We start from the raw sequence: 25,372 nt of genomic DNA, 5'->3' as shown, positions 1-25,372 counted from the left end.
AAGTGCACACATTCTCTCTCTCTCTAAAAATAAATAAATAAATCTAAAAGAAAAAAAAGTAAGAGGAGGAGAAAAAAGTAAAAGCTCCTTAAATGCTTAGCAACCCCAGCAGTCTGCTCAGGTAGTCTAAATCCCACAAAATTCTTGAAAATGCAATAATTCTTTTATTTGTTTAATAAATACAATACACCAGCATTGTGCTAGGGTCAGGAAGACCAGAATTTTAAAAAGTAGTCCCTTGGGGATCCCTGGGTGGCTCAGCGGTTTAGTGCCTGCCTTCAGCCCAGGGTGTGATCCTGGAGTCACGGGATAGAGTCCCATGTCGGGCTTATGCATGGAGCCTGCTTTTCCCTCTGCCCCCCCCCCCCTGTCTCTCATGAATAAATAAATAAAATCTTTTTTTAAAAAAGTCCTTTTCTAACATACATACACTTTAAGGGTTTAGAATCCAGTGGGGGTTGGGGGGGCAGCCTGGGTGGCTCAGTGGTTTAGTGCCACCTTCAGTCCAAGGTGTGATCTTGGAGACTCAGGATCAAGTCCCACATCAGGTTCCCTGCATGGAGCCTGCTTGTGTCTCTGCCTCTCTCTTTCTCTCTGTGTCTCTCATGAATAAATCAATCTTAAAAAAAAAAAAATCCAGTGGGGGAAGACAGAGAGGCAAACCTTTTTAAACCAAATTATAATTGCTCAAAAGAGTGAAATGTGCAAAGTGAAGGGAAGAACTATGTGGCTAGCACTAGGCTGGTTTTCCAAAAGCCAACCAGTCTCTTTCTCTCTTTAAGGATCTTTACAACAGAGGCTGAAGAGCTGAAATCCCTGATCCCAAGCCCTCCTTGCAGCTAAGGATGGCCATGTAATGTTGACCAATAGCATGAAGGCAGCAGTTGCTAGGTAGGACTTGGGGGGAAAGCTTTTTAAAGCAACAGCCAGTATGATCACTACAGTCCTTTGCACTCTACTCCCTTTCTGAAACATGAGCACACATCTCGTGATGCAGCAGATTTTTTTTAACTGTGAGACAACAATCAAGAAGACAAACACTTCTCTGCTCCATAATGGGGAAAGTCTGGGCCCCTGAGTGTACTGCTGAGCCATCCCAGAAAGCTTGCCTCTGGGGTTCTTAGACTGGAGGAAAACAAATCTGTACCTGGTCAAGTCACTGCAGTAGTCTCTATTGCTGTTAACAAAACATCACAAGTTTTGTGGCTTAAAACAATACCAATTTATTATCTATTAGGAGAGAAATCTGACAGGGTCTGTCACTGGGCTAAAATCAAAGTGCAGGGCTGGGTTCCTTTCCAGAGGCTCTGGAAGATAATTAGTTTCCTTGCTTTTTCCAGCTTCTAGAGGCTGCTCATAATGCTTGACTCAGGCCCCATTCCTTCTTCAAAGCTAGCAACAGTGGGTTGAGTCCTTATGTCACTGTATCACTCTGATCTATCTCCTTCTTCCAGTTTTTTTTTTAAGATTTTAATTTATTGGGGCAGCCTGGTGGCTCAGTGCTTTAGTGCTGCCTTCAGCCCAGGGCATGATCCTAGAGACCCGCGATTGAGTCCCACATCAGGCTCCCTGCATGAAGCTTGCTTCTCCCTCTGCCTGTGTCTCTGCCTCTCCTCTCTTGTGTCTCTCATGAATAAATAAATTCTTTAAAAATATTTTTTAATTTATTTATTCATAAGAGACACAGTGGGGGGACAGAGATATAGGCAGAGGGAGAAGCAGGATCTCTGCCGGGAGCCTGATGTGGGGCTCAAATCCCAGGATCCTGGGATCACGACTTGAGCCAAAGGCAGATGCTCAACGACTGAGCCACCCAGACATCCCTCCTTCTTCCATTTTTAAGACCTATATTACTACATTGGGCCCACCCGGATAATTCAGAATCATCTGTTTCAAGGTCCTTTTTTTTTTTTTTTTTTTTTGAGAGAGAGAGAGAGAGACAGAGTATTCCTGAACAGTGGGAGGGGCAGTCAAACAGATTTCATGCTTGCTGAGTGCAGAGCCAGATCTAGGGCTCAATCCCATGACCCTGAGATCACAGCGATCCAGTTAAGGACCTTGAGGGGCACCTCAGTGGTTCAGTTGGTTAAACGTCTGACTCCTGATTTCAGCTAAGACATTTAACCAACTGAACCACTGAGGTGCCCCTCAAGGTCCTTAACTGGATCACATCTGCAAAGTTCCTTTTGCCATGTAAGATAACGTAAGTTCCAGGGATCGGGACGTGGATGCCTTTGGGGACCATTATTCTGCATGCCACAGCCATTATGGCAGCTTTCTCTGCAGCCAAATGCACTCCTAACTGACACCCAGCTCTTGGGTCTACCTAGGAAAGCAGGGGAGGCTTTACAGATGAAGTAGCCTCCTAGCTGAGACCTGAGGGATGAACAGTAATTTGTCACATAAACAAATATGGAAGGGGCATTCCAGGGAAAGGGTATAGCACATGCAGAGGAATAAGTACACAGGATATGTTTGGAAATTACAAGCAGCTCAGTATTGCTAGAGCATTAAGTGCATGCACATATGGATTAGGAGAGGACAGTGATGAGGGTGGGCTGGAGCACAAACAGCTGGATACATGTGTATCTTAGAAGCTCCGAGTTTACTTTATAGGTGGCAGAGAGTCATTGAAGAATGCAAGCAGGGGGCGCATAATTAAATTTAGGGGCAAGAGCAATCACTTTGGCTTTAGTGTGGAAGATAACCAGGGGCTGGAGTAGAAAAGCTGAGGCTGTAGGCAGAACAATAGGTTATTGCAGTGGTTTACATCAGGGGCAATGAAATGAAAGCCCAGGTATTCATGAACTTTGTTTGAGCACCTCCTCTATGTGCTGTGACATTCTGGGGCTACAAGGACAAATCAGACCCAGGTCAGAATAAGAGTGCCTCTCACCACACCAACCACAGTCCCAGGGCAAGAGTGATGGGTGCTCGTGAACTTAGGTTTGGGATGTTCTGCTCCCCTACCCCAAGTCCAGAAAACACAGACAGGGTGGGGTGCAGCCCAGAGGAACGCAAAGGGGCACCAGGACCATCACAATGATGGGAAAGCAACTGAAGAACTGGATGGTCCTTTCCTGCACATATCTCACCCAAACAAGCTTAATGTCCCCCCACAAATCTGGTCTAGTTATATTTTTTGAGATTTTATTTATTTATTCATGAGAGACACAGAAAGAGAGAAGCAGAGACACAGGCAGAGGGAGAAGCAGGCTCCCTGAGGGGAGCCCGATGTGGGACTCGATCCCAGAACCCCGGGATCACGCCCTGAGCCGAAGGCAGATGCTTAACCGCTGAGCCACCTAGGCATCCCTGGCCTAGTTATTTTAAATCACTGCATGTGGTGATTTAGAAGAGGAAATGGTGTGGTCACAGGAGAAGCCTAGAATTCACTGTCCTCCCTTCCCCCCACCCCCACCACGGATGGAAATGGTCTGGACTTAGAGACGAGGGATGGTTGCACAAGTTTGTGAATATACTAAAACCTCAAGACTGGGGGCCTCTGGGTGGCTCAGTCAGTTAAGCATCTACCTTCAGCCCAGGTCATGATCTCAGGATTCTGGGATCAAGCTGGCATTGGGCTCCCTGCTTGGTGGGGAGCCTGCTTCTCCCCATCCCTCTGCCACTCTTCCTGCTTGTGCTCTCTCTCTCATTCTTTCTCTCTCAAATAAATAAACCTTTAAAAAAGAAATAAACCAAAAACTTCATGGCCGTATACTTTATTTATTTATTATTTATTTTTTAAGATTTTATTTATTTATTCATGAGAGAAACACAGAGAGAGAGGCAGAGACACAGGCAGAGGGAGAAGCAGGCTCCATGCAGGGAGCCCAACATGGGACTCGATCTCTGGTCTCCAGGATCACACCCTGAGCTGAAGGTAGCGCTAAACCACTGAGCCACCCGGGCTGCCCAGACCGTATACTTTAAAGGGGTGAGTTTTATACTATGTGAATTACCTCTCAGTAAAAAATAATGAATTTTTTAAACAGGAGAGCAAATAACCCAACGCTGAGCCCTAAGGGAACCTGGGCTTGTTAGATAACTGGTTAGAGCCTCAGTGTGCTCATCTGCAAAATGAGAAGAGCGGTATTCACAGGAGGATTATACACAATCATGCAGGTTAAACACTAAACATAGTGCTTTGAACGTAGTAGTTGCTAAATATATTCAAGTTCGCCTCCTAAGTGCCAATAAAAATTTTAAAACAATCATTTTCTCAGCAGCCACAAGATGTGACATAAGCTCTAGGCAAGCTCCCTTCAGACAGTCTCGTCTCAGGCAGACTAGAGCAAGGATCAAACGGGAAGGCAGCAACGTGAACCAGAGCCCACGCTCACTGCAGAAAGACTGCAGATTTACTCTGCAGCTAAGCAGTGCAGAAATAACAGGCGAGATTCGCATGGTGTAAATACAGCTATGCAGAGCGGTGGTAAAGAAAGTCAGGTAGGCAGAGATTTCCGCTTATAATTCTAGCTTGGTATACAAACAAGTCCAGTTTCCAAAATAGCCTAAGTCTGCCCTAACACCTGGACAAGTGCATGTGGCTACAGCGCAGCCCTGATGTTTAGAGATGTCCCATGCCTCACTCTCCTTATTCTGGCTCCTCAAAACCACAATGAGACAAAAACAAGCCTTACACAACCAGAATTTGCTAGCATAGTACCAAGGCAGGGGATTTACATTTTCACTGTAATTCCCATTTGTGACATTCCAAAATCAACCAGGTACTTATCAAGCACCTACCACATGCCCAGCCCTGCGAAGGATACTGTGAGGGAGAAAAAGAAGCATAAGCCATGGTCCTGCTCTCAAGGAGCCAAGCTAACTTCTGAGTTTGAAAGCAACACTTCACAGTAAACATATAAAAGGCATTGTGCCTTGCACAGAGCAGTGGTTCAGTCATCATTTGTTCTTTGGGTCAATGAATTAATAGAGGGCACAATAATAAGACAATTGTGTGAGTGTGGGGCTCACTCTAAGAACCACAAGATGGGTTGGAGTAGCTGGAAGAGGCTTGTGCCAGAGGCTGCTAGCTGCCTACTCAATATCAATTCTTCCATTTTTCCTTGTAACAGAGCCCCTATTTTATTTGAGGTGGCCACGTGCCCAGATAAAATACTACATTTCCCAGCTTCCCTTGTAGCTAGAGGTGGCTAATGAGATCTAAACAGAAATTGTTAGGAGCGGCTACCAGGAAAGGGCCTTAAAAGGCAGACCAACAACTGCTACTCACTCCTGTGTCCTTCCTCTCTTTCTTCTAATTCTCCTCTGAAACTTGAGTGTGATGGCCAGATTTCCAGCAGATATTTTGGATCATGAGGCAACCTTAAAGCAGAAAAGCACGAATACAAAAGAAGCCCAAATTCTTGATGATCACGGAGTCACCATCCTCTCCCTGGACTGCTTACTTCTGGCATCCTTTTACTTGAGAGGGAAATAAACCTCTATCTGGCTTACACTACTTTTGGGGGGTTTTGTTATATACAGCAAACCTGTATCGTAACTAACACAAGTTTCCATGAAAAAGCCAGCCATTATAGGAAGAGTTGGCTTTGTGACTGGGTAGATGGGGATAGGAGGGCATCTTGAATGCCAGAAAGAACACAGGAAAAGACACCGGCAGGAATGAGCATTGACTGAAAACAAGTGGGTAGAAAGTAGGAAATAGAGAAGCCAGATGATAGTTTTGTAGATGTCATGGAAAACAGGGATTGATGGGGGAGGGACTAGGGACCAAAAAGGAACAAGAAAGCTTGGGGCACCTGGGTGGTTCAGTTGGTTGGGTGTCCAACTCTTGGTTCCAGTTCAGGTCATGATCCCGGTGTCATGAGATCTAGCCTCATGGCTAGCTTTCACTCAGCAGGGAGTCAGCTTCTCTCCTTTTTTTTTCTCTCTCTGCCCCTCCCCTCCCCATGCATTCTTTCCCCTTCTCTCCAAAATAAATAGCTAAGTCTTTAAAAAAAAAAAGAGGAAGAAGAAAGCTTGTCTTCCTCCAAAGGAGTAAACACCAATAAACCTGGAGGGAGTAAGAAAGGAGAGAAAGAGGGAGAAGAAGAGACTTGGGGACCTTCATTATATGAGGAGACAGGAGTGTGAGCTATGGCCTAGACTTAGAACAATAATAACACCACCATCTAAGCTTTATTAAATGCTTATGTGCCTGGCTCTGTGCTATGCACTCTCCTCACACTCATCTCATTTACACTTCACAACATGTCTATGACATGGTGCTATCATCACCCACGTTTGGTAGACAAGCAACCTGGAGCTTAGAGACAGTAAGCAACTTATCCAATATAAGCCTCACAACCTTGTAGGCTGGCGCACATCAACCCTGTTTTTCAGATGAGGAATGTGTACCATTATTTCAAAGCCAGGAAAATATGTCAAGATCCTGATTTTCAAACATAAAGATCCAGAGCCAAGTACAGAGCCAATTGCTTTGTGAACAGCCTCTTAACCAGAAGAACAACAAACAGATGAGGAATAGAAAAGTTTTTAAGTCTTGGTTGTATTTACTATGTGTAGAGGAGGAAGGATTTCTTAAACCCACCCACACCCCCTGGCTGGCTGGTAGAGTGCCCCTGAGGCGTAGATAGTGCTAAGATGGTGGGGGTGAGGGGTGGAGGGAAGTAAGCATTGAGAAACCAAGCAAATAGTGATGCAATGCCAACTTCAGTTACAAATGAATCACAGCCAACCGGCAGATCATGGGTCTCAGGTAGTGTTTTAATATCTCTCTGCACCAGGGAATGGGGGGAAAAATTACTCTATCACCACTAAGGCAGAAAACACAGTACTTTGAGTTAAGTTATTCAGATACATCCACCGAACACAAGGAATTCTTCCTAGAGCAAAAATCCTATTAGTCACTCACAGGAAGGGGAAAAAACCTATTAGGTTACAAACAATTTAGGTAACATGAGTACCTAATAGGAAATGCATTTCCTATGCAGATTAAAAATACAAAATCTGGGACACCTAGGTGGCTCAGCATTTGAGCATCTGCCTTCAGCCCAGGGCGTGATCCTGGAGTCCTGGGATTGAGTCCCACATCGGGCTCCCTGCATGGAGCCTGCTTATCCCTCTGCCTGTGTCTCTGCCTCTCTCTGTGTGTGTCTCATGAATAAATAAAATCTTTAAAAATAAATAAATAAATAAAAATAAAAACACAAAATCTTTGGCACCTTGGCAGAATCCAATGGCAGGACCTCCCAAGTACAGAAATCTGGAATTCTATAACTGGCCCAGGACAACACTAAATTAAAATTATAGAGTGTCATCTTTGTAAGACTGACCTGAGTTCAAGATGATTCCATCACAAGCTGTTTGACTCCAAGTATATTACTTTACTTCTCATAGCCTCAGCACTTTACCTATAAAATGGCAGTAGTAATTTCCACCCCCTGAGATGGCTGTAAGGCTAAATGAGGTGTCTTACTGCTCCCATTACCATGACTTTGACAGAACTTCTGTCTTTAGAGTTCTCTGCTTAAAATTCTAGTAAAGAGGGTGCCTGGGTAGCTCAGTGGTTGAGCATCTGCCTTTAGCTCAGGTCATGTGTGATCCTGGGGTCCTGGGATAGAGTCCCACATGGGGCTCCCCAAAGGGAGCCTGCTTCTCAACCTGCCTTTGTCTCTACCTCTCTCTGTGTGTCTCTCAAGAATGAATAAATAAAATCTTTAACAAATTTTTTAAATTAAAAAAAGAAATGAAAAAAATTTTAGGAAAGAAAAGGCCATAGGAAAATGGAAAGAGCCTCATCCTGGCTCGTAGGCCCAGCCTTGAAAGTCATAAGCATGTGACCTTGAGGTTACTTTTAGGTCTTCAGGGTTCTGTCTGGAAGAGGCAGGAGTGGACCTGCTCTAAGATCTCTTCCTGTTCTAGGCTCTTGAATGTCACTAAGATTCAGATGAATGGTCATTCACTGCAGGATTTCCCAAGTTACCTAATGGAAAGTTGTTTCTTTATCTAAAAATGTATGGTTTCTACCCCAGAAGCCAAAGAATCCGTAAGAACCATAGAGGCAGGTCACTGACTTTTGCAGTCTTGGCCCTTAACACAGACCTGGCATGACGTAAGACCTCAATAAATTCTTGTTGAGGGGAAGAGATGAATGGATTTCAAGGGCCAGCAAAAATAGAGACCACTTGTCCTCCACTGAGCGAGTTTAATCCAAGAAGAAAATGCTGCCAATTTAAAATACTAATGATATTTACTTTGTCATCTAAACTATAACCAGAATATCAGATGAATAGTTTACCAGTCAAGGGGATGCCTAACTCTGCAAAGCCACCTTTGGGCTTTGCTAGAAGAATGTACTTTGGTTCACAAGGAGTACAGATGTGGCACAGGGCATGCCACAGGGTACAGAAGGGATGCATAAGCCCTGAGAAGAAAATGTCACCCAACCTCTATGGCAGGAGTGACATGGAAGCATGTCAACTGATCAGGCCTCTGAATGTGGGCATATTGTTGTGTCTGCCCAGTGCCCAGCTGAAGAGGGCAGATCTAAAATCCAGCAGGTGGTTTGCTCACCTGGGAGGCCAAGTCCACACAGGAGCCCCATGGGTGGGCAGCAGCCCTGATGGTTGACCCCAGCAGCAGATGGGCTGGGGTCTGCTGGGAACTTTAGCAATGAAGAAAATAATAATAATGCTCACAGACACAGGTATGCCCTTAACGGTCACTGTGTGCCAGGTGCTTTGTTAAACTCTTTAAATATTTTATTGTATTTAATTTTCATAACTATCCTGAGTGGTAGGTGCTATTATTTGAGGCAGTATAGCTTAGAATTTGAAAAAAAGGACTCAAGAGTCAGACTGCTTAGATTCAAATCCCAAGTGCCACTTAGAAGCTGAGTGACCTCAGCCAGGGTTATGTAAGCTCTCTGGGCCTCATGATACTCAAATGTAAATGGAAATTATAATAGTGCCTGTCTTTTTTTTTTTTAATAAGAATTCTTTTTTTTTTTTTAATTTTTATTTATTTATGATAGGCACACAGTGAGAGAGAGAGAGGCAGAGACATAGGCAGAGGGAGAAGCAGGCTCCATGCACCGGGAACCCGATGTGGGATTCGATCCTGGGTCTCCAGGATCGCACCCTGGGCCAAAGGCAGGCGCCAAACCGCTGCGCCACCCAGGGATCCCTAATAGTGCCTGTCTTATGAAGCTGTTGTGAAGTACAAGTGAGTCTGTACATGTAAAATGCTTAAAACAGGTACTGACACAAAGCAAGCCCTCAGTAAGTTTGGCTATTCCTGTTATTCCTAGCTAATAGAGACTGAGGTGGCTTGCCCGTAGCCTCAGACCTGGTAAGGGGCAGAGCCAGGGCACACAGGTCTGTCTTTAGAGCACCCACGATCAAACACCAGTAATTCTGGTTCTGCAACCCCCACCCCATTCATACCACCACCCTGATCCTTGTCAACAGGGCCTAGTCTTCCTTGGTACCAACCCAGGCTAACAGGTGCCAAAAGGAAGATACTAAAAAAACAGGGATTCTAACTTAAACTCTGGTTTGGCTACTACATGTAGAAACAGATAGATACAGATGTGTCTTTGTATGGGAATCTACCTCATAAGAGAAAATGGTCCTTTTCCAAGGAGGGGGACATCTCTGCCTCTGGGCTTTTTTATGTGGCTCTCATGTAGCTCTTGAGACTCAAGACCTTGAGATTGCATGGCCCAATAAAACTCAACTTTCACTGAGGATCTCTGAATACAAATAAAGGGCATGATTGCTAATAGAGAAGGAGAAACATAAGAAACATGAGGGTCAATACAGCAAGAGGGCCTCATGAGCCAAGACTCAGCCCTGGGTCCTGCTCTGCTCCTGGAAGGTTCTAGAAAGAGCCAGAGCCAAGCTAGAAAAAACGCATGCATTATAGAAAACCAAACCATCTGTGATTCAGAATGGTCTGGGAATAAGAATCTTTGAAGCACTGGGCACCTGGGTGGCTCAGCGATTGAGCGTCTGCCTTCAGCTTATGTGGTGATCCTGAGGTCCTGGGATGGAGTCCTGCATCAGGCTCCCCACAGGGAGTCTGCTTCTCTCTCAGCCTATGTCTCTGCCCCTCTCTCTCTGTGTCTTGCATGAATAAATAAATAAAATCTTTTAAAAAAGAAAAAGAAAGAATCTTTGAAGCATCAACCTAAAAGAAAATGACCTATAGTCATGGATAATTAACACTGTGGGTGCGGATTATGTGTCAAGATGTGTTCAAAGCCCTTCAGAAACAAAAATCCCCATTATTATTACTCGTATCAATGGTATGATGTAAGCAGTGTTTATTAGTCTCATTTTACAGATGAAGTAACTAAGACACAGAAAATTCAAATAACTTCTCCCAAGTTCACACAGTCTAGCTTCAAAGCCCATAGTCTTTATCAGCATTTCCAAACCTTTTTGTCTAATCCACAGAAGAAATAGATTAGGACCCAGTATATACTCCTGCATGTATACATAATCAAAACAAAGTTTTATTTATTTATTCTTATTTTATTTATTTATTCATGAGAGACACAGAGACAGAGGCAGAGACACAGGCAGAGGGAGAAGCAGGTTCCCTGCAGGGACCCCGATGCAGGACCCCATCCCAAGACCCCGGGATCACGGCCTGAGCCAAAGACAGATGCTCAACCACTGAGCCACCCAGGCATCCTGAAACAAAGTTTTAAAACAGAAAATACCATTACCACAGACAATTCACTCCCATGTTTTCTCTTCTATTCCATTTCACTAAAAAATACATCATTCAAACATTTATGTAAAACCTAATACGTATTAGACACTTCTAGGTTTTGAGGTTATGTCAGTAGATGAAAAAGATAACAATCCTTGCTCTCTCGGAACTTGCATTTTACTGGAGAGAGAGTGAAAAAGATCAACATGCAAAATCATAGCATCTGAAGCAGTAATTTGGGGGATGCCTGAGTGGCTCAGCGGTTGAACGTCTGCCTTTGGCTCAGGGCCTGATCCCAGGGTCTGGGATGGAGTCCCGTGTCAGGCTCCCTGCAAGGAGCCTGCTTCTCCCTCTGCCTGTGTCTCTGCCTCCCTTTGTGTGTCTCTTATGAATAAATAAATAAAAATCTTTAAAAAAAAAAAAAAGAAGCAGTAATTTGGTGAGTGCTATGGAGAAAAATAAACCAGGGATGGCCAAGAGTGGCCAAGGAAGGCCTCTTGATATTTTCATTCCCCACTACACTGATTTCAGTGGGCTATCACCCACATCATACCCGGCCACAGTGAAAAACTCTGCTATTAATCCCTCTACTCTAGTGACTCTATATGTCTGAAGCTCTTTCTCCTAGACTATGTGCACATGCACACATGCATGGGATTGTGTGCACAGGTGTATGCACGTATAGGCATGCATGTACGTGCGTGCACGCATGTGTGCATGTGCATGTCCACCTCCAGTCACTCCCTCACTGGGGAGGTTTTGGAGGTGTGGCCCTGACAAACAGCTGGGTTCCTTCCACAAGTCTGCCCTGCAGAGGGGTCCTGGAGTGAGGCCTAAAATACAGCCCAGGCACCACAAGCCACAGCCACAAAGTGCCAGACATGTGACCCCACCGGGAGTCTTTTTAACCCAGAGGAATGAGAATCTTTTTATCATGGGTCCACTGAAAGGGGGCACCTTTTGTAATTCATTAGGCCAGAGAGAATGCTAATTCCTAATCTTCATCAAGATGTTCTTTGTGCTAGAATGCCCTCAGGGAGAGAAGAGACAGCACACAGAAATAAAAAGAACTCCCTGGGGAAAACCCAGTGCACTGGGCATACCTGAAGGGGTGATTGATGTGGGTCTCAGGGAAGATGGGATTGGAGCCAGCTCTGAGGCAGCTCTGGTCCACTTGGGTAGCTTCCATGGAGTATTTGGAACTTGGCACTAGAGTGAAATCTTCAGACTCTTTCCTTAAGTTAAAGGGGCACATAAAAATGTTACTAGCATGGACATCAAAAGCATTACCTATGGGAAAAGCAGCCAATCTCTGCTAATGAATAAGTGTAATTGATCACAACAGATGACTTGATGGACCTTCCAAATGTGCTTTTAGCAAAGTGGACAGTTTTTCATTCAAATGCAAACTCACCCAGATAAGATCTAATAATGGAGATTTTGGAACAATCCCAGCATCAGTGATTTCTTTTTTTTTTTTTTTTTTCTCCTTCACCAAGCAAGAAGGCATCTTATGTTCCTGATCACAGCCTGACCCAACGAGACATCAATTTATGCTTTCCCAGTGACTGAGGAGACATTGACAGTTCCAGGGGCAGCAAAGGAGCAATGACAGGTGATCCTCCCATCCATATCTGTCCTTTGCTCCTTAGCCCCATTCCTACTCCCTGACCTATGAGGACTTCGGTGGCTAGGAGACATTCAGTTCAAAGCAATCATCCATTTATTCAAGAAATATTTAGTGAGCACTTACTATGTGCAAGGCACCATACGGACTGCCACAAGAGGACTCAAAGATGGCTAGGACCAGGTCCTGTCCTCAAAATAGTGGCCAAATGTGAGGAGAAACAACAAATGACAAGAAGGCTCGAGTAGAGGTCTCAGCGCACTTCAACAAGCACTTAATCTTTCGGAGCTTAAGCTTTCTCCTTTGTCAAACGAAGATACTGCACTAGACATGATCTCTGGGCACTAGGCCAGCTTGAAAACTATGGTTCTATGCCCTCCCCTTCCCACTCAGGCTCCTGGAAGCTGACAGATCAGATGCAGCCTTCTAGGAAGGGGGCAGCCAGCAAAGGGAGGGGATAGTGAGGATTTGTGTACCTTTCCCTGAGTGAAAGGATGTTTCAGTTTGGCCAGAATACAAGATACAGGCTGGGGAAAGATGGAGAGAGAAGTTCAAAAATTAAGTGAAAGATTTAAACTTTCACATCAAGGAATCTGGGGGAAAAGGGGAACCACTGTAGTTTGTGACGAGAATGGTACCATCATGTAGTGCAAAGGAATCTGACCGACCAGTGGAAGAGGAGTTGGGGGGAGGGAAGGCGGTGATGTTTACAATAGAGCATAAGGGCTGAGGCCTGAAAAGAAAGGTTCCTCCCGTGGTCTAGCCAAGCACACCATTCCATCACCCCCTGGCCCTAGCCATACTGCCTATTTTCACAAACATCCTCGAGGAGAAATCATGTTGCACAATCTTAGTGGGTTTTTTTTTTCTTTTTTTTTCAGTTCTACAAGTGATTTCAAGATAAACAGAAACATTTTATCTCCCTTCTTCCCAAGCGCCTGAGGATCAACAAGGTGAGTCAGGGAGGGGTGCAGGAAGGGGCCGGGAGCCCCCGGGACGCGCGAGGGGGGCGCCTACCTGCAGAGAAGCCGTCCTCGTGGTCCGAGCTGTTGTGGCTACAGTCACTGCCCCTCTCGGGAGAGCTGTGGCTGGGAGAGTCCCGCTCCGGCACCCGCAGGAACCTCTTGCGCCGCCACGGAGGGAGGTGCTCCCGAGCCCCGCGCCGGGGGCGCTCCTCGGCCGCCAGGGGCGAGCTCCGCCCGTCCTTGGCCTCCGCCTCCAGCTGCTCCAGGTCGCGGCTCCGGCGCTGCTGCTGCTGCTGCTGCTGCTGCTGCCGCCGGCCCCCGTGGATCAGGTGCATCCAGCGATGGGGGCTGCCCGCCCGCGCCGGCTTCTCGGCCTCATCGCGGCCCCCGAGCCGGCAGGGGGCCACGAGTAAGTGGCCGAGGACGAATTTCTCGTTCAAATCCACCATCTCGAAGTCGTGATCACTGCTGTTGCCCCCATCATCCGCGACCGAGGCGTCCGGCTCGCCCTCGTCCGAGCCCCGCCCCGCGCGAGTCCCGGAGGACAACTCGTCTCCCCGGGCGCTGGGGACTGTGCCATCGTGGCCGGGGGGCGCGTGCTCCTCCTGGGGCCTGAAGAGCAGGCGCGGCTGCAACAGCTGCTGGTGGATGGCGGCGGTCAAGCTGCGCACCGCGCCCCCTGCCCCCGCGGGCCCCGGCCAGGAGTGAAGGTCCTGGCCCGCGCAAGGAGGGGTCTCGGCCGTGGCGGCCACCTCCGCGTCCCCGCGCCCGGGGCCTGGGGGGTCCGCGCCGCCGCCGGCCGCGCCGTCCTCCGTGCGCGCTGGCGGCGCCCGCTCCCGCCCGGCCGGCGCCGGCTCCTCGGCCCCAGCGCCCGGGCTGCCGCCGCGTCCGCCCTCCGGGCGCCCGCAGCCGACGTCCCGCTTCTCCCTGGCCAGGGCCGCTTGCAGGTAGGAGACTTTGAACTTCTCCTCAGCCAACACCTGTTGCAGCCGCTTCAGGTTGAGCTTGCAGCGCTCCAGCTCCCGCTCCACGTCCAGCACCGAGTCCAGCCGCATGACGGGCGCCTCCTCCCCGGGGAATTGGGCCCGCCAGTGCCGCTCAAAGTCCCGGGGGTCCCACATGGTGGCCGCCCCCTCGGGCCTCCGGGGCCCGGCTCCCCCGCGCGCAGCGGGCCGGGGTTGTGCCGGGCTCTTCCCGGAAGCCCTCGCGGGCGCAGTCGCCTGCCCTTCACTTCAGCCCTAGAAGAAAATAAGAGAAAAAAATAAAAGTTTTACCCCTTCCGCCCTTGTGCCTTTTTTTTTTTTTTCCCCTTCTTCTGGGTTTCGCCTCCTGACGTCAGCGGCCACCCGCGGCGGAGGCGGGCGTCGGGGGCCCTGGGCCCGCCCTGGGCAGGACGCGCGAAGTCTGCGGCGTGCAGCTCCCGCCGCGGGGCCCGGAGACCCGAGGGCTGCGGCGGCTGGGGAGCCGCGGCGGGGCCGGGGGCGGGCCGGGGGCGGGGCCTCGGGGGCGCCCCCGGAGCCGCGCGGCGGACGCTAGGAGCCGCGGGCGGGAGGCCGGGCTCGCACCTTCCCCGCCGCCGCGCGCCGTCCGCGCGGGCTCCCTGCATCCGAGCGCGGGGCCGCGCGGCCGAGGGAGGCGGGAGCCCCGGCGAGGCAGCGGGCGGGGGCGCACCGGGCTCGCAGCCAGCCCTCCGCCGCCCGGCCCTGCGCAGCCTCGTCCGCCCGGAGTCGGCGCGGCGCCTCGCACCGGGAAGGAGGAGAAGGTGGGGGCGGCGGCGGGGGGAGGCGCGGCGCGCGGCGGCCGGGGCAGGTGTCAGAGGGCGCGGTCGCCGACCAGCGGGGTTGTCCTTCCCCAGGATTTATTGAGCGCCTTGAGCTAATGTGTCCAAGATCACAGAGCTGTTTAATTCAAAACTGGGGAGTGAACTTTGGTTTATGCGAGCGCCTTTTAAAGCATTCTCTCCAGTGCTCACTAGAGCTGTTCCGGCGGAGAGATGGGCAAGGGCGACAGCTTCAAGGGGTTCTGGCTGGAGCCCCCTGTGACTCCAAAGCTGAGAGTACCCGCGCCTGACAAACCATGGCAGCGGGAGCCATAGACACTTGGGCATCTAAGAGGGCCCTCCATTCCACCTCCTCGCTGTGACCTCACACGAGTCCCCTAGGGAGGAAAAGAAAGGAGGAGCTGGGGACAGGTGCCTGGGCTGGCACTGGCGGTGGAGCGAATGGGGGGGGGGGGGGGGCTCCGGCTTCGCCTCCCCTCCGCACTCGGCCGCCACGCGCGTTGCCCTTCCTCTTGTCAGGATTTTAGGGAAGGCCCCGGTGTCTGCACAGAGAGATCCGGATAACCTGTCTCGTGCTTGCTGCAATGGGGGACCTTATCGGTGATTCACGTTTCCTTCATTTCAAGGATGAAGAAATTGATATTCTAAGAGACTAAGTGACTTGGCAGCTGCAAACTCTTCCTGCAGACAGTGCCCTTTAGGGCCTAGAGCTAAACTCAGCAACCCTTTCCCTCAAGCCACCTACCACCTAGGTACTTGTCTCTACCTGAACTGTCTGAACAGGCTAGCCTACTCCCACTCTTCAATCCCTTTCAATACAACTCTTAAAAAAAAAAAATACATCCCTTAAGGCTGGCCATTGGAAAGATACCAGGAAGATATTCTTTAGCCACAACTGAGATAGTGCCATGCTTCTGCTCAGAACTCTTCAATGGCTCCTCCTTACCTACAGGATGATGCCTAGACTGTGCGGGATACAGGAGGCCCTCCCATACATGGTCTCTGCCCACTGCTCTGCCTTCCTCCTGTGCTTTGGACTTACCAACTCCACACTGTCGTCAAAGACATCTCCCTCTTTATGGGTGACTTTTCCTCCTACTTGGAACCCTCATCCCTACACACAGGCACAACTTCCTGCTGCCTGGGGAATTCCAACCTCCTTTAGGACCCAGCTAAAGGATCTCCACCTCTGAGAAGTGGCCCCCTTTTCTGGCCCCTCTCCCTCCTCTTTCTACCACCACTCCATCTCCTCCATGTCTTTATCTTTGCCCTTACTCCACTTTATTATAACTGTTAGTGACATCTTTTGTTTCCCCTGCTTTTATAACCCTCAAGGGCAGGGTCTGTGTCTTTTCCACTTTTGTATTCTTGCTGCTTCTTTCAGAGTGTGGCAGAGAGATAACTGATCACTGTTGAATGAAAGAAATGAATGAATGAACAAGCGGGCAGATGAATGAATCTCCACCTTGTGGTTCCTGCTCCTTCTCCAGTTGTGAATCACTCCAGACTAGGAGCAGATGTGCTTCCCACAGAGGCTTCTCAACTCTGGAATTTCCTTCTTTGACAAAGTCTGTGTTACTCATTTTCCCAATATCCTTTCTTCCCTCTCTCTTTTAAAAAAAAATGGTGTGCTAGTGGCATGACTCATCATAGTGTTTGTCTTGTGTCAAACTGATGGAATGGATGTTTTAAGATACATTAATTGAGTAATTCCCCAGTCTGTGTGATTTCTCAGTCCTTCACCTACTTCCTCAAGCTGCTCTCTCTCCCACCTTAGCTTTATATTTTCTCCCTACATCTCCAGAGGCGCCACAATCTCTTGTGGGAAGGATTGAGGATCCCCCAATGCCTACAGACAACCAGTGCAGAGGTATTCCATCAAACAGAGTCCACAAGCATCTTGGCTTCTGTTAAAATTTAAGAATGGGAGAGAAATGCAGCACAGCAAGGATGGATGATCCCAGTCAACAGCATATTGATTAGAAGATGTTTCAATAGGTACATTTAAATGCACAAAGAAAAAAAAAACCCATCAGTTACTACAAGCATCAATTTCTGAATTTGTAAATTCCCTAGGAGGATAGTTTCAACTCTGTCCTTTAATTAAAACAGCAGTATGATTCCCTTTTGGTCCAAGGAAGTTGTTACTAATACCACTAATTTTTTCCGTGAGGACCAATATAGCTGGAAATGCCAGCATACATCTTCTGTAAACAGATCCCAGGAGCAACCTTCATTGTCTCTAGCTGGTGGGTAGTTCAGCTTTATTACTTGGCTTTGGGTCATCATGGGGGCAGAGGTAGAGTGGCTGACATTTATTGAGTCCATACTTCTAGTTGCCATACATCTTTGATCTCATCTAATTCCTCACCAAAACTCTGTAAAGAAGGTATTATATTCAAGGAGGGAGGGAGGGAGGGAGGGAGAGAGAGAGAGAGAAAGAGATCAAAGAGGTTAGAAGTCACACAGCTAGTCTGATGGATTCTAAAGCCCAGTAGATTTGCAAAGGTTTGGCCCAGGTGCATCTGTCATCAGCATTCATTCATTCAATAAATATCTACTGAGCACTTGTAGGGGAACCTGGGTAGCACCAACTGTTAAGCGTTGGACTCTTGGTTTTGGCTTAAGTCATGATCTTGGGGTCTTGAGATTGAGCCCAGCATGGGGTTCTGCCTTTGACAGGGAATCTGCTTAAGACTCTTTCCTCTAGGGATGCCAGGGTAGCTCAGTGGTTCAATGGCTGCCTTTGGCTCAGGTCATGATCCCGAGGTGGTGGGATCGAGTCCTACATCCAGCTCCCTGCAGGGAACCTGCTTCTCCCTCTGCCTGTGTCTCTGCCTCTCTCCGTGTCTCTCATGAATAAATAAATAAAATCTTAAAAAAAAAAAAAGACTCTCCTCTCCCTCTGCTCCACCCCCACCTATCCTTCATAAATAAATAGATAAATAAATAAATAAATAAATAAATAAATAAATAAATAAATAAATAAATCTTTTAAAAATATATATTTGTTGAGTACCTGTTAGGTGCCAGAGTTTAGCAAATAAAGTTTAAACAATGCATATAAGACACTTCACAATGGATCTCTGACCCAACCTACTTTTCCAACCCCATTTTCTGAACTTTTTCTTCCACTTGCTGCACGCATTCAGTCTCTTAATCTGAGTCACCCTTTGAGCAGATCCATCTCCCTTTGGCCCATCTCAGATTTCTGCTGCAGCTGGCATGGGTACCTCCCACAGGCTGCTGTGGTCTCAAGCACCTACCTCTATGATTCTCCCACTTTCTGCCCCAGGGTTTTTTTTTTCAAAGTCGTGTCAATGGCATCCCAGACGGAAACTGCTAAAGCGGAAGTTAATATCCATCCCAGGGACAGTGGAAATGGGAGCTGCTTAATAAATGTCCAAGGCTACTATCTTTGAAAGGCATTTCTGAGATATACTCTACATGGTTACTCAGGGGTCCAATAGGAACGAGCCCCAGTTGTTCACAGTGGTAACCAATCCATAATGACATCTCCCTTGGCTTTCTCTTCTTGTCTGTCTCCCTCCCCTCTGCTTTCTGGGATAATCTCCTGACTAAAATACCCGCACCAGGTTGTTGTGTCGTTTCCTGCTCTCCTTCTCTGTTTTACCCACTAAGACACCCTCCAGCCTCCCAGTGCCCTCTCTGATATGGCCGCACAAGGTGCTTCACCATTCCCCCAGTTACTCCTTGGTCTCTCATGTCTTCTTTGGTCATGCTGCTTCCTCTTCTACCTGATAAGATCCTTTGTAATCTATCAAAGCCCAGCTCAACTGGGACTTTCTCTAAAGCCTTCCCTTTCCTGGGTCTAGTTAGATATGCTTATCTGCAGAGGGATTTACCTTGGTTGCAACACCAGTCACCCCACACTGTAATTAATTACAGGGCTCCTGGAGGAAATTCTGGCTCTAGCCAGCTGTCACTTCTTATTCCTCCAACTGTCACAGCACCTAATATGGTGCCAAACAGCCAGAACCCAGGACACATCTGCTGAGGAATGAATAAATGATGACTGAATGAATGATCAATACCCTACCTGGACTTTTAAAACTGTATCCTATGCCACCTTTTATTTTTTTAAGATTCTTATTTTTAAGTAATCTCTATACTCAACATAGCACTCAAACTCACAATCCTGAGTCACATGTTCTATGACTGAGCCAGCCAGGAGTCCCTAAAATGTTCCATCATGTTCTTTTGCAATCAATCCCTTCCCCCAGCTCCCAGTCACAAACAACCACAGTTTTCTGTAATTTTTGTCACTATAGTTTTGCCTTTTCTGTAATTTTATATGAATAAATGCAGTTTGTGGTTTTCGGCTGAGTGCTGAAACTTAGCATAATGTTTTTGAGTCTCATTTATGTTAAGTGTATTTCTATTTCATTCCTCCCTTTCCTCTCTCCCCAGGATTGAGAATAGGCATTTTAATGGTACTTTATCACTTTCAATCTCTATCATAAGTCCTGTGACAGAAGTATTATCATCATCTTGCAGATAAATGGATTATGGTTTGATGAAATTAAGAGAGTTGGTAAAGTTTAGATCATTCCTTCCTTTTTACTGCTGAGGCGTAGTCCATACTATGAATACACCCCTATTTGTTCATCCTTCTCCAGTTGATGGACATTTGGGTTGTCTTTGTGTGGACATACTTTTTCATTTCTCTCAAAAACAAAAACAAAAACAAAAACAAAACCCCACACAGGAATGGGATTGCTGGGTTGTATGACAACTGTATGTTTAACTTGATACGATTATTTTTCTTTTTTTTTTAAAGATTTTATTTATTTATTCATGAGAGACACAGAGAGAGACAGAGAAAGACAGAGACACAGGCAGAGGGAGAAGCAGGCTCCATGTAGGGAGCCCAATGTGGGACTCAATCCCACGACTCCAGGATCACGCCCTGGGCTGAAGGCGGTGCTAAACTGCTGAGCTACCCAGGCTGCCCAACTTGATAAGATTTTGCTTCCAAAAGCGGCCATACCATTTTCTGCTACTACCAACAAGGTATGAGGGTCCCTCCCATTGCTCTACATCCTCTGCAATACTTAGTGTTCTGAGTCTTTTCATTTTAGCCCATCTTAGTTTATATTGCTTTGATTACAAGTGATGTGTAGCATCTTTTCATGTGATTCTCGACCATTTGTATATATTCTTTGTGAAGTATCTGTACATATCTTTTTGCTCATTTTACATTGGACATTTGTCTTCTTATAATTGAGTTGTAATAGTTCTTTATATTCTTTATTCAGGCCTTTTGTCGAACATGTTTTGCAAATAACTGTCTCCTAGTCTATAGCTTGCCTTTTCATTTTTTTAATGAACTTTTTTGGGCAGCCCCGATGGCTCAGCGGTTTAGCGCTTGCCTTCAGCCCAGGGCCTGATCCTGGAGACCTGGGATCAAGTCCCACATCAGGCTCCCTGCATGGAGCCTGCTTCTCCCTCTGCCTGTGTTTCTGCCTCTCTCTGTCTCTCATCAATAAATAAATAAAATCTTAAAAAAAAACATTTTATATTTTGATGAAGTACAGTTTATTAATTTTTACAGCTTATATTAAATTGTATAGTTTACTCTCATAAATAAATTTAAAACTCTCATAAATTAATAAATAAAACTCATAAATAAATAAATAGAATTGTATAGTTTATATATATAAAATTTACAGTTCATAATTTTTTTTGCACTTTCTGTGTCCTGTTCAAGAAATCTTTGCCTAACTCAACATCACAAAGATTTCTTTTACATTTTATTCTAGAATTTGAATACTGTTAGGTCTAGTGTTTGTCTTCAATCCACTTTTAGTTAATTTAGGGCGTGATATAGGGTCAGGGCAGAGGCTATGTCTTTCCATGTGAATATCCAATGTTGCAGCTCCATTTAGTATGAAGACTCTTTTCTTTTTCTTTTTTTTAAGATTTTATTTATTTATTGAGACACAGAGAGAGAGAGAGAGAGAGAGGCAGAGACACAGGCAGAGGGAGAAGCAGGCTCCATGCAGGGAACCCGACGTGGGACTCGATCCCGGGTCTCCAGGATCACACCCCGGGCTGCAGGCGGCACTAAACCGCTGCGCCACAGGGGCCGCCCTGAAGACTCTTTTTTGCACTTAATTACTTTGGGAACTTTGTAAAAAGTCAATTGACCATGTAAATGTGGATCTATTTGTAGACTCCATTCTGTTTTGTTGGTGTATATGTCTATTTTCACAGCAATATCACTGTTTTGTTACCACAGTTTTATAATAGGTCTTGAATCAGGTAGTAAAGCCCTCCAACAGCTCCTTTAAAAATTTGTCTTTGCTATTTCTAGGTCCTTTGACTTTTGGTATAAATCTTAAAATCAGCTTGTAGGGATGCCTGGGTGGCTGGTGGTTAAGCATCTGCCTTTGGCTTGGGGATCCCAGATTCCCAAGATTGAGTCCCACATTGGGCTCCCTGCATGGAGCCTGTTTCTCCCTCTGCCTATGTCTCTGTTTCTCTCTCTCTCTCTCTATCTGTCTGTCTCTCATGAATAAATAAATTAAATATTTTAAAAAATCAGCTTGTGGATTTTTCAGAAAAGTCTATTTGGGCTTTGGGATTATATTGAATGTACAGATACATTTGTGGAGAACTTAACAATACTAAGTCTTCCAAACCATGACTTGGTGTATCTCCCCATACATTACAGTCTTCTTCAATTGCTCATAGCAATGTTGCATGTTTTCAGTGTGTAGATTTGCACATCTTTAGCTCAATTTCTAAGTACTTTATTTTTTAAAGGCTATCATAATGCGATTGTCTTTTATTTCATTTCTAATTGTTCATTATTGGACTATAACATTATAATTGGTTTTTTTGTATATTGACTTTGCATCCTGAGACCTTGCTAAACTTACACATTAGTTCTAGTAATTTTTTATCGTAGAATTATTTGGGGCTTTTATGTTTTTGTTTTGACTTTTTATTGAGATACCATTCACCTGCTATAAATCTTGCCATCTTAAAGTGTACAGTTCAGTGGTTTTAGTATATTTTCTCACTTGTATAACCATCACCATTATTTATTTCCAGAATACTTTCATCACCCTAAAAAGAAATCCTGGGTGGCTCAGCAGTTGAGCACCTGCCTTCAGCCCAGGGCGTGATCCTGGAGCCCTGGAATCGAGTTCTACATCGGGCTCCCTGCATGGAGCCTGCTTCTCCCTCTGCCTGTGTCTCTGCCTCTTTCTCTGTGTCTCTCATGAATAATAGATAAAACTAAAAAAAAAAATCCTGTGCCCATTACCAGTCACTCCCTATATTCCCCCCAACCCACTAGCCACTAGCTCTTTTCCGGACTTTTCTGACTTATTTCACTTAACATAATGTTTTCTAGGTTCATCCATGTTGTAGCATGTATTAGTAAAACATAGGAGGGCAAATATCTCTTCCAGATGGTAATTTCATTTACTTTGGATTTTTACCCAGAGGTGGGATTACTGGATCATATGGCAGTTCTATTTTTAATTTTTTGAGGAACACCCATACTGTTTTCCTTAGTGGCTGCACCAATTTACATTCTTCACAACAGTGCTTGGGGATTCCTTTTCTCCACATCCCTACCAACACTTGTTATTTCTTATCTTTTTTATAACAGACATCCTAACAGGTACAAGCTGATGTCTCCGTTGTGGTTTTGATTTGCATTTCCCTAATGCTTAGTGATGCTGAGCACCTTTTCATGTGCCTATTAGTCATTTGAATGTCTTCTTTGGGAAAATGTCATCATGTCTGGACTTGTCTCTTCTTGTGAAGTTAGTAGCCATTGCTGATGATTGCAAATGGTGTTATACAACCATTCCTTCTTCATTTAGTAGCTAGAAAATGTCTATAAAGGGAAACATTCCCTCATCAACCCTTTGGTTATCCAGAGATACAGTTCATACAGAAAACACATGATACATGCTTGATTTTTCACCTTTATTTCCAATTTTTTTTAATTATTACTTTTTAAGATTTTGTTTATTTGAAAGAGAGCAAGCAAGCACACATGGATGTGAGAGACAGCACAAGTGGGAGGGAGCACTTCCCAAGCAGAAGAAGAGGGAGAAGCAGACTCTCTGCTGAGCAGGGAGCCTGATACAGGGCTGGATCCCAGGACCCTGAGATCATGACCTGAGCCACTTAAGGCACTTAACCAACTGAGCCACCCCAGATACCCCTATTTCCAATTTTTTTTAAGTAATGAGTTGGTTTAGGGATGCCTGGCTGGCTCAGTCAGTGAACTGTACAACTCTTGATCTCAGGGTCGTGGGGTTGAGTTCCACATTGGGTTTAGAGATTACTAGAAAATAAAATATTAAAAAAAAAATGAGTTGGTTTACTAGTGTCCTGAAAGGCAACAATGAGGTTTTATTTTGGTTTGAATTGTTTTTAATATAATAGTTAAATTAGGGATTTAAATATACACTCATGTTTTGTTCTACTGTAGCTATTATCTTTATTGGTATTCAAATTGTCCCATCTTTGGTCAGCAGGAGCCTCTTCAAGCTGGGCTTTCTAGGCTTTTTGACATCAGTCTAGTGGTCTTTGATAGCTTTATTGTTTTCTTGTTTGACAAGATGTTCCAGATGTTTTCCTGTCTGTTGTATTTCCTGTCCCACACCTAAAATCCGCCATTTCTCCAAAGAGCCCAGTTTTGTTTTAGTGGGAAATGGTACTTGGAGATGTCAGTTAAAGTATTCAAAGTGTTTATTTCTATTGCATTAGTCATTATTGATAGGTCCTTTCAGTGGAAAAAGCTAGGGAATATTTATATTTAAACTATATCACGAATGTAGAGGCTGTTTTTAGGCAACCATCATGAGCACCAGAAGCTGTGTGAGGTAGAAAGGCCACAGTGACCACCAGGGTGAGTGCAAACAGAGTCATCAAGCGACTCACCTCAAAATAGCTGCAAGTGCTAGCTGACCAATGGGCAACGTACAACAGGGCATATGTACCAACAAAGGAAAATTCTATGCGTTCCCATGCCTCCTCAGGCCCCGCCTGAACTACAGCCCCCAGCTCTGCCTCCTGGCAGACAGTCTCTCTCTTGCTGTCCTACACGCGGCCCCCTTGCCATGTATTCAATAAACTTCTATCTCTGTTCTGCTTTAGGTGAATCTTTCCACTGCCCCACTCCATCAGCCTCCACCTGAACAGCTCAGCCCACGATGAATTTATAGTGGCTTTTCCAATTAATATTCAGGATGACAGAATTTCTACTTACTCTCCTTCTCCTATTTCCATCTCAAAAAAGAGCTCCTGTTCTCACAAACATCAACTTGATCACTCCTACCACAGCCTCACAGGAGTTGTCATCAATTTGCATGTCATCTGTACCCAGGGACCATGCCAATCCTCTCTGTGTCCTTCCAAATTTAGTATACGTGCTGCTGAAGCGAGAACAAATTTTATAATCTTTATCAATCTGAAAGGTGAAAAATTTTATCTCATTCTAATTTGAGTTTGCATTTCTTTGGTAATTAATGAGGCTGAGACTGTGTCTTTTCACTAGAAGCAAGTGCCTGGTTTAAGCCTCTGTAAAATGGTTGGTATTCTCCACAACAGCACTTCCCAAACTTCGGTCATCTGCGTAGAAGGCTTTTTCCAGTTAACAAATCCCCCCATGCTCCTATTTAGTTGACCGGATTTCTAGTTACTGAGCCCCCTCTTACACAGTCATACACAGGCATGATAAATGTTAATAGATTTGGCATCTACTTGTATACCTCCCTAATGACCATTAACATAAGTACATTACTCTTAAAATAAAAACACAGATACCATCTGAAATCATTTCATGGGCCACCCCCCTGTGGGGTGAGCACCACCATCTGGGAATCACTGCCCTACAGCCCTTGGCATTCTGAGACTGAGAGGCAGAGAGAGATGTCAGTCACTGCCCTGTGTCCACATCTTTTCCATTATGTTCTGAAGAAAGCCAGACCACATGCCTGCCCTCATTTGGTGCTAGAGGCCACTGCACTCTGACAATGATGTGCTTCATCATCTGGGGGTGGAGGGAAGAGGACCTGGGGCTGGACTTGCAAGGCTTCAGTGGGCCAACTGGTGTCTTGGGGAGACCACATCACCCCTGTAGCCCTCAGTTTCCTCATCTGTAAAATGGGGAAATTAGAGCAAATGGTTTGAAATCCCTTCTGTGTTTGAAGGCAAGGTTTGTAAACACTTCTGTGTTTGTACCACAAGACCTCCCAGTGTTGGGATGCCTGGGTGGCTCAGCGGTTGAGCGTCTGCCTTCCACTCAGGAAGGGATCC

General features: G+C 46.0%; 1 protein-coding gene and 1 non-coding gene across 2 annotated transcripts in view; both read right to left on the bottom strand.

Annotated features, from left to right (window-relative positions):
• ABR (ABR activator of RhoGEF and GTPase) overlaps window positions 1-14,519 on the bottom strand; it is a 186,263-nt gene extending 171,744 nt beyond the window's left edge. Inside the window, exons 1-3 of the mRNA XM_038548426.1 lie at window positions 14,088-14,519; window positions 13,857-13,997; window positions 13,337-13,793 (exon numbers count right to left, since the gene is read on the bottom strand). Of these exons, the coding sequence (XP_038404354.1) occupies window positions 13,337-13,793; window positions 13,857-13,997; window positions 14,088-14,405 (916 nt within the window). The 5' untranslated portion in view covers window positions 14,406-14,519. The remainder of the gene's footprint in view (window positions 1-13,336; window positions 13,794-13,856; window positions 13,998-14,087) is intronic.
• Window positions 14,520-24,395: 9,876 nt separating this feature from the next.
• Window positions 24,396-24,502, bottom strand: LOC119873469. The gene has a single exon (XR_005365060.1). It is a non-coding gene; the product is annotated as a U6 spliceosomal RNA (small nuclear RNA).
• Window positions 24,503-25,372: the final 870 nt, after the last annotated feature.

The sequence above is a fragment of the Canis lupus genome, chromosome 9 (assembly GCF_011100685.1).
Source record: "Canis lupus familiaris isolate Mischka breed German Shepherd chromosome 9, alternate assembly UU_Cfam_GSD_1.0, whole genome shotgun sequence".
NCBI classification, from domain to species: Eukaryota; Metazoa; Chordata; class Mammalia; order Carnivora; family Canidae; genus Canis; species Canis lupus.
The sequence above is the reverse complement of the archived record's forward strand: the minus strand, read 5'-3'. Positions and strand labels throughout refer to the sequence as shown.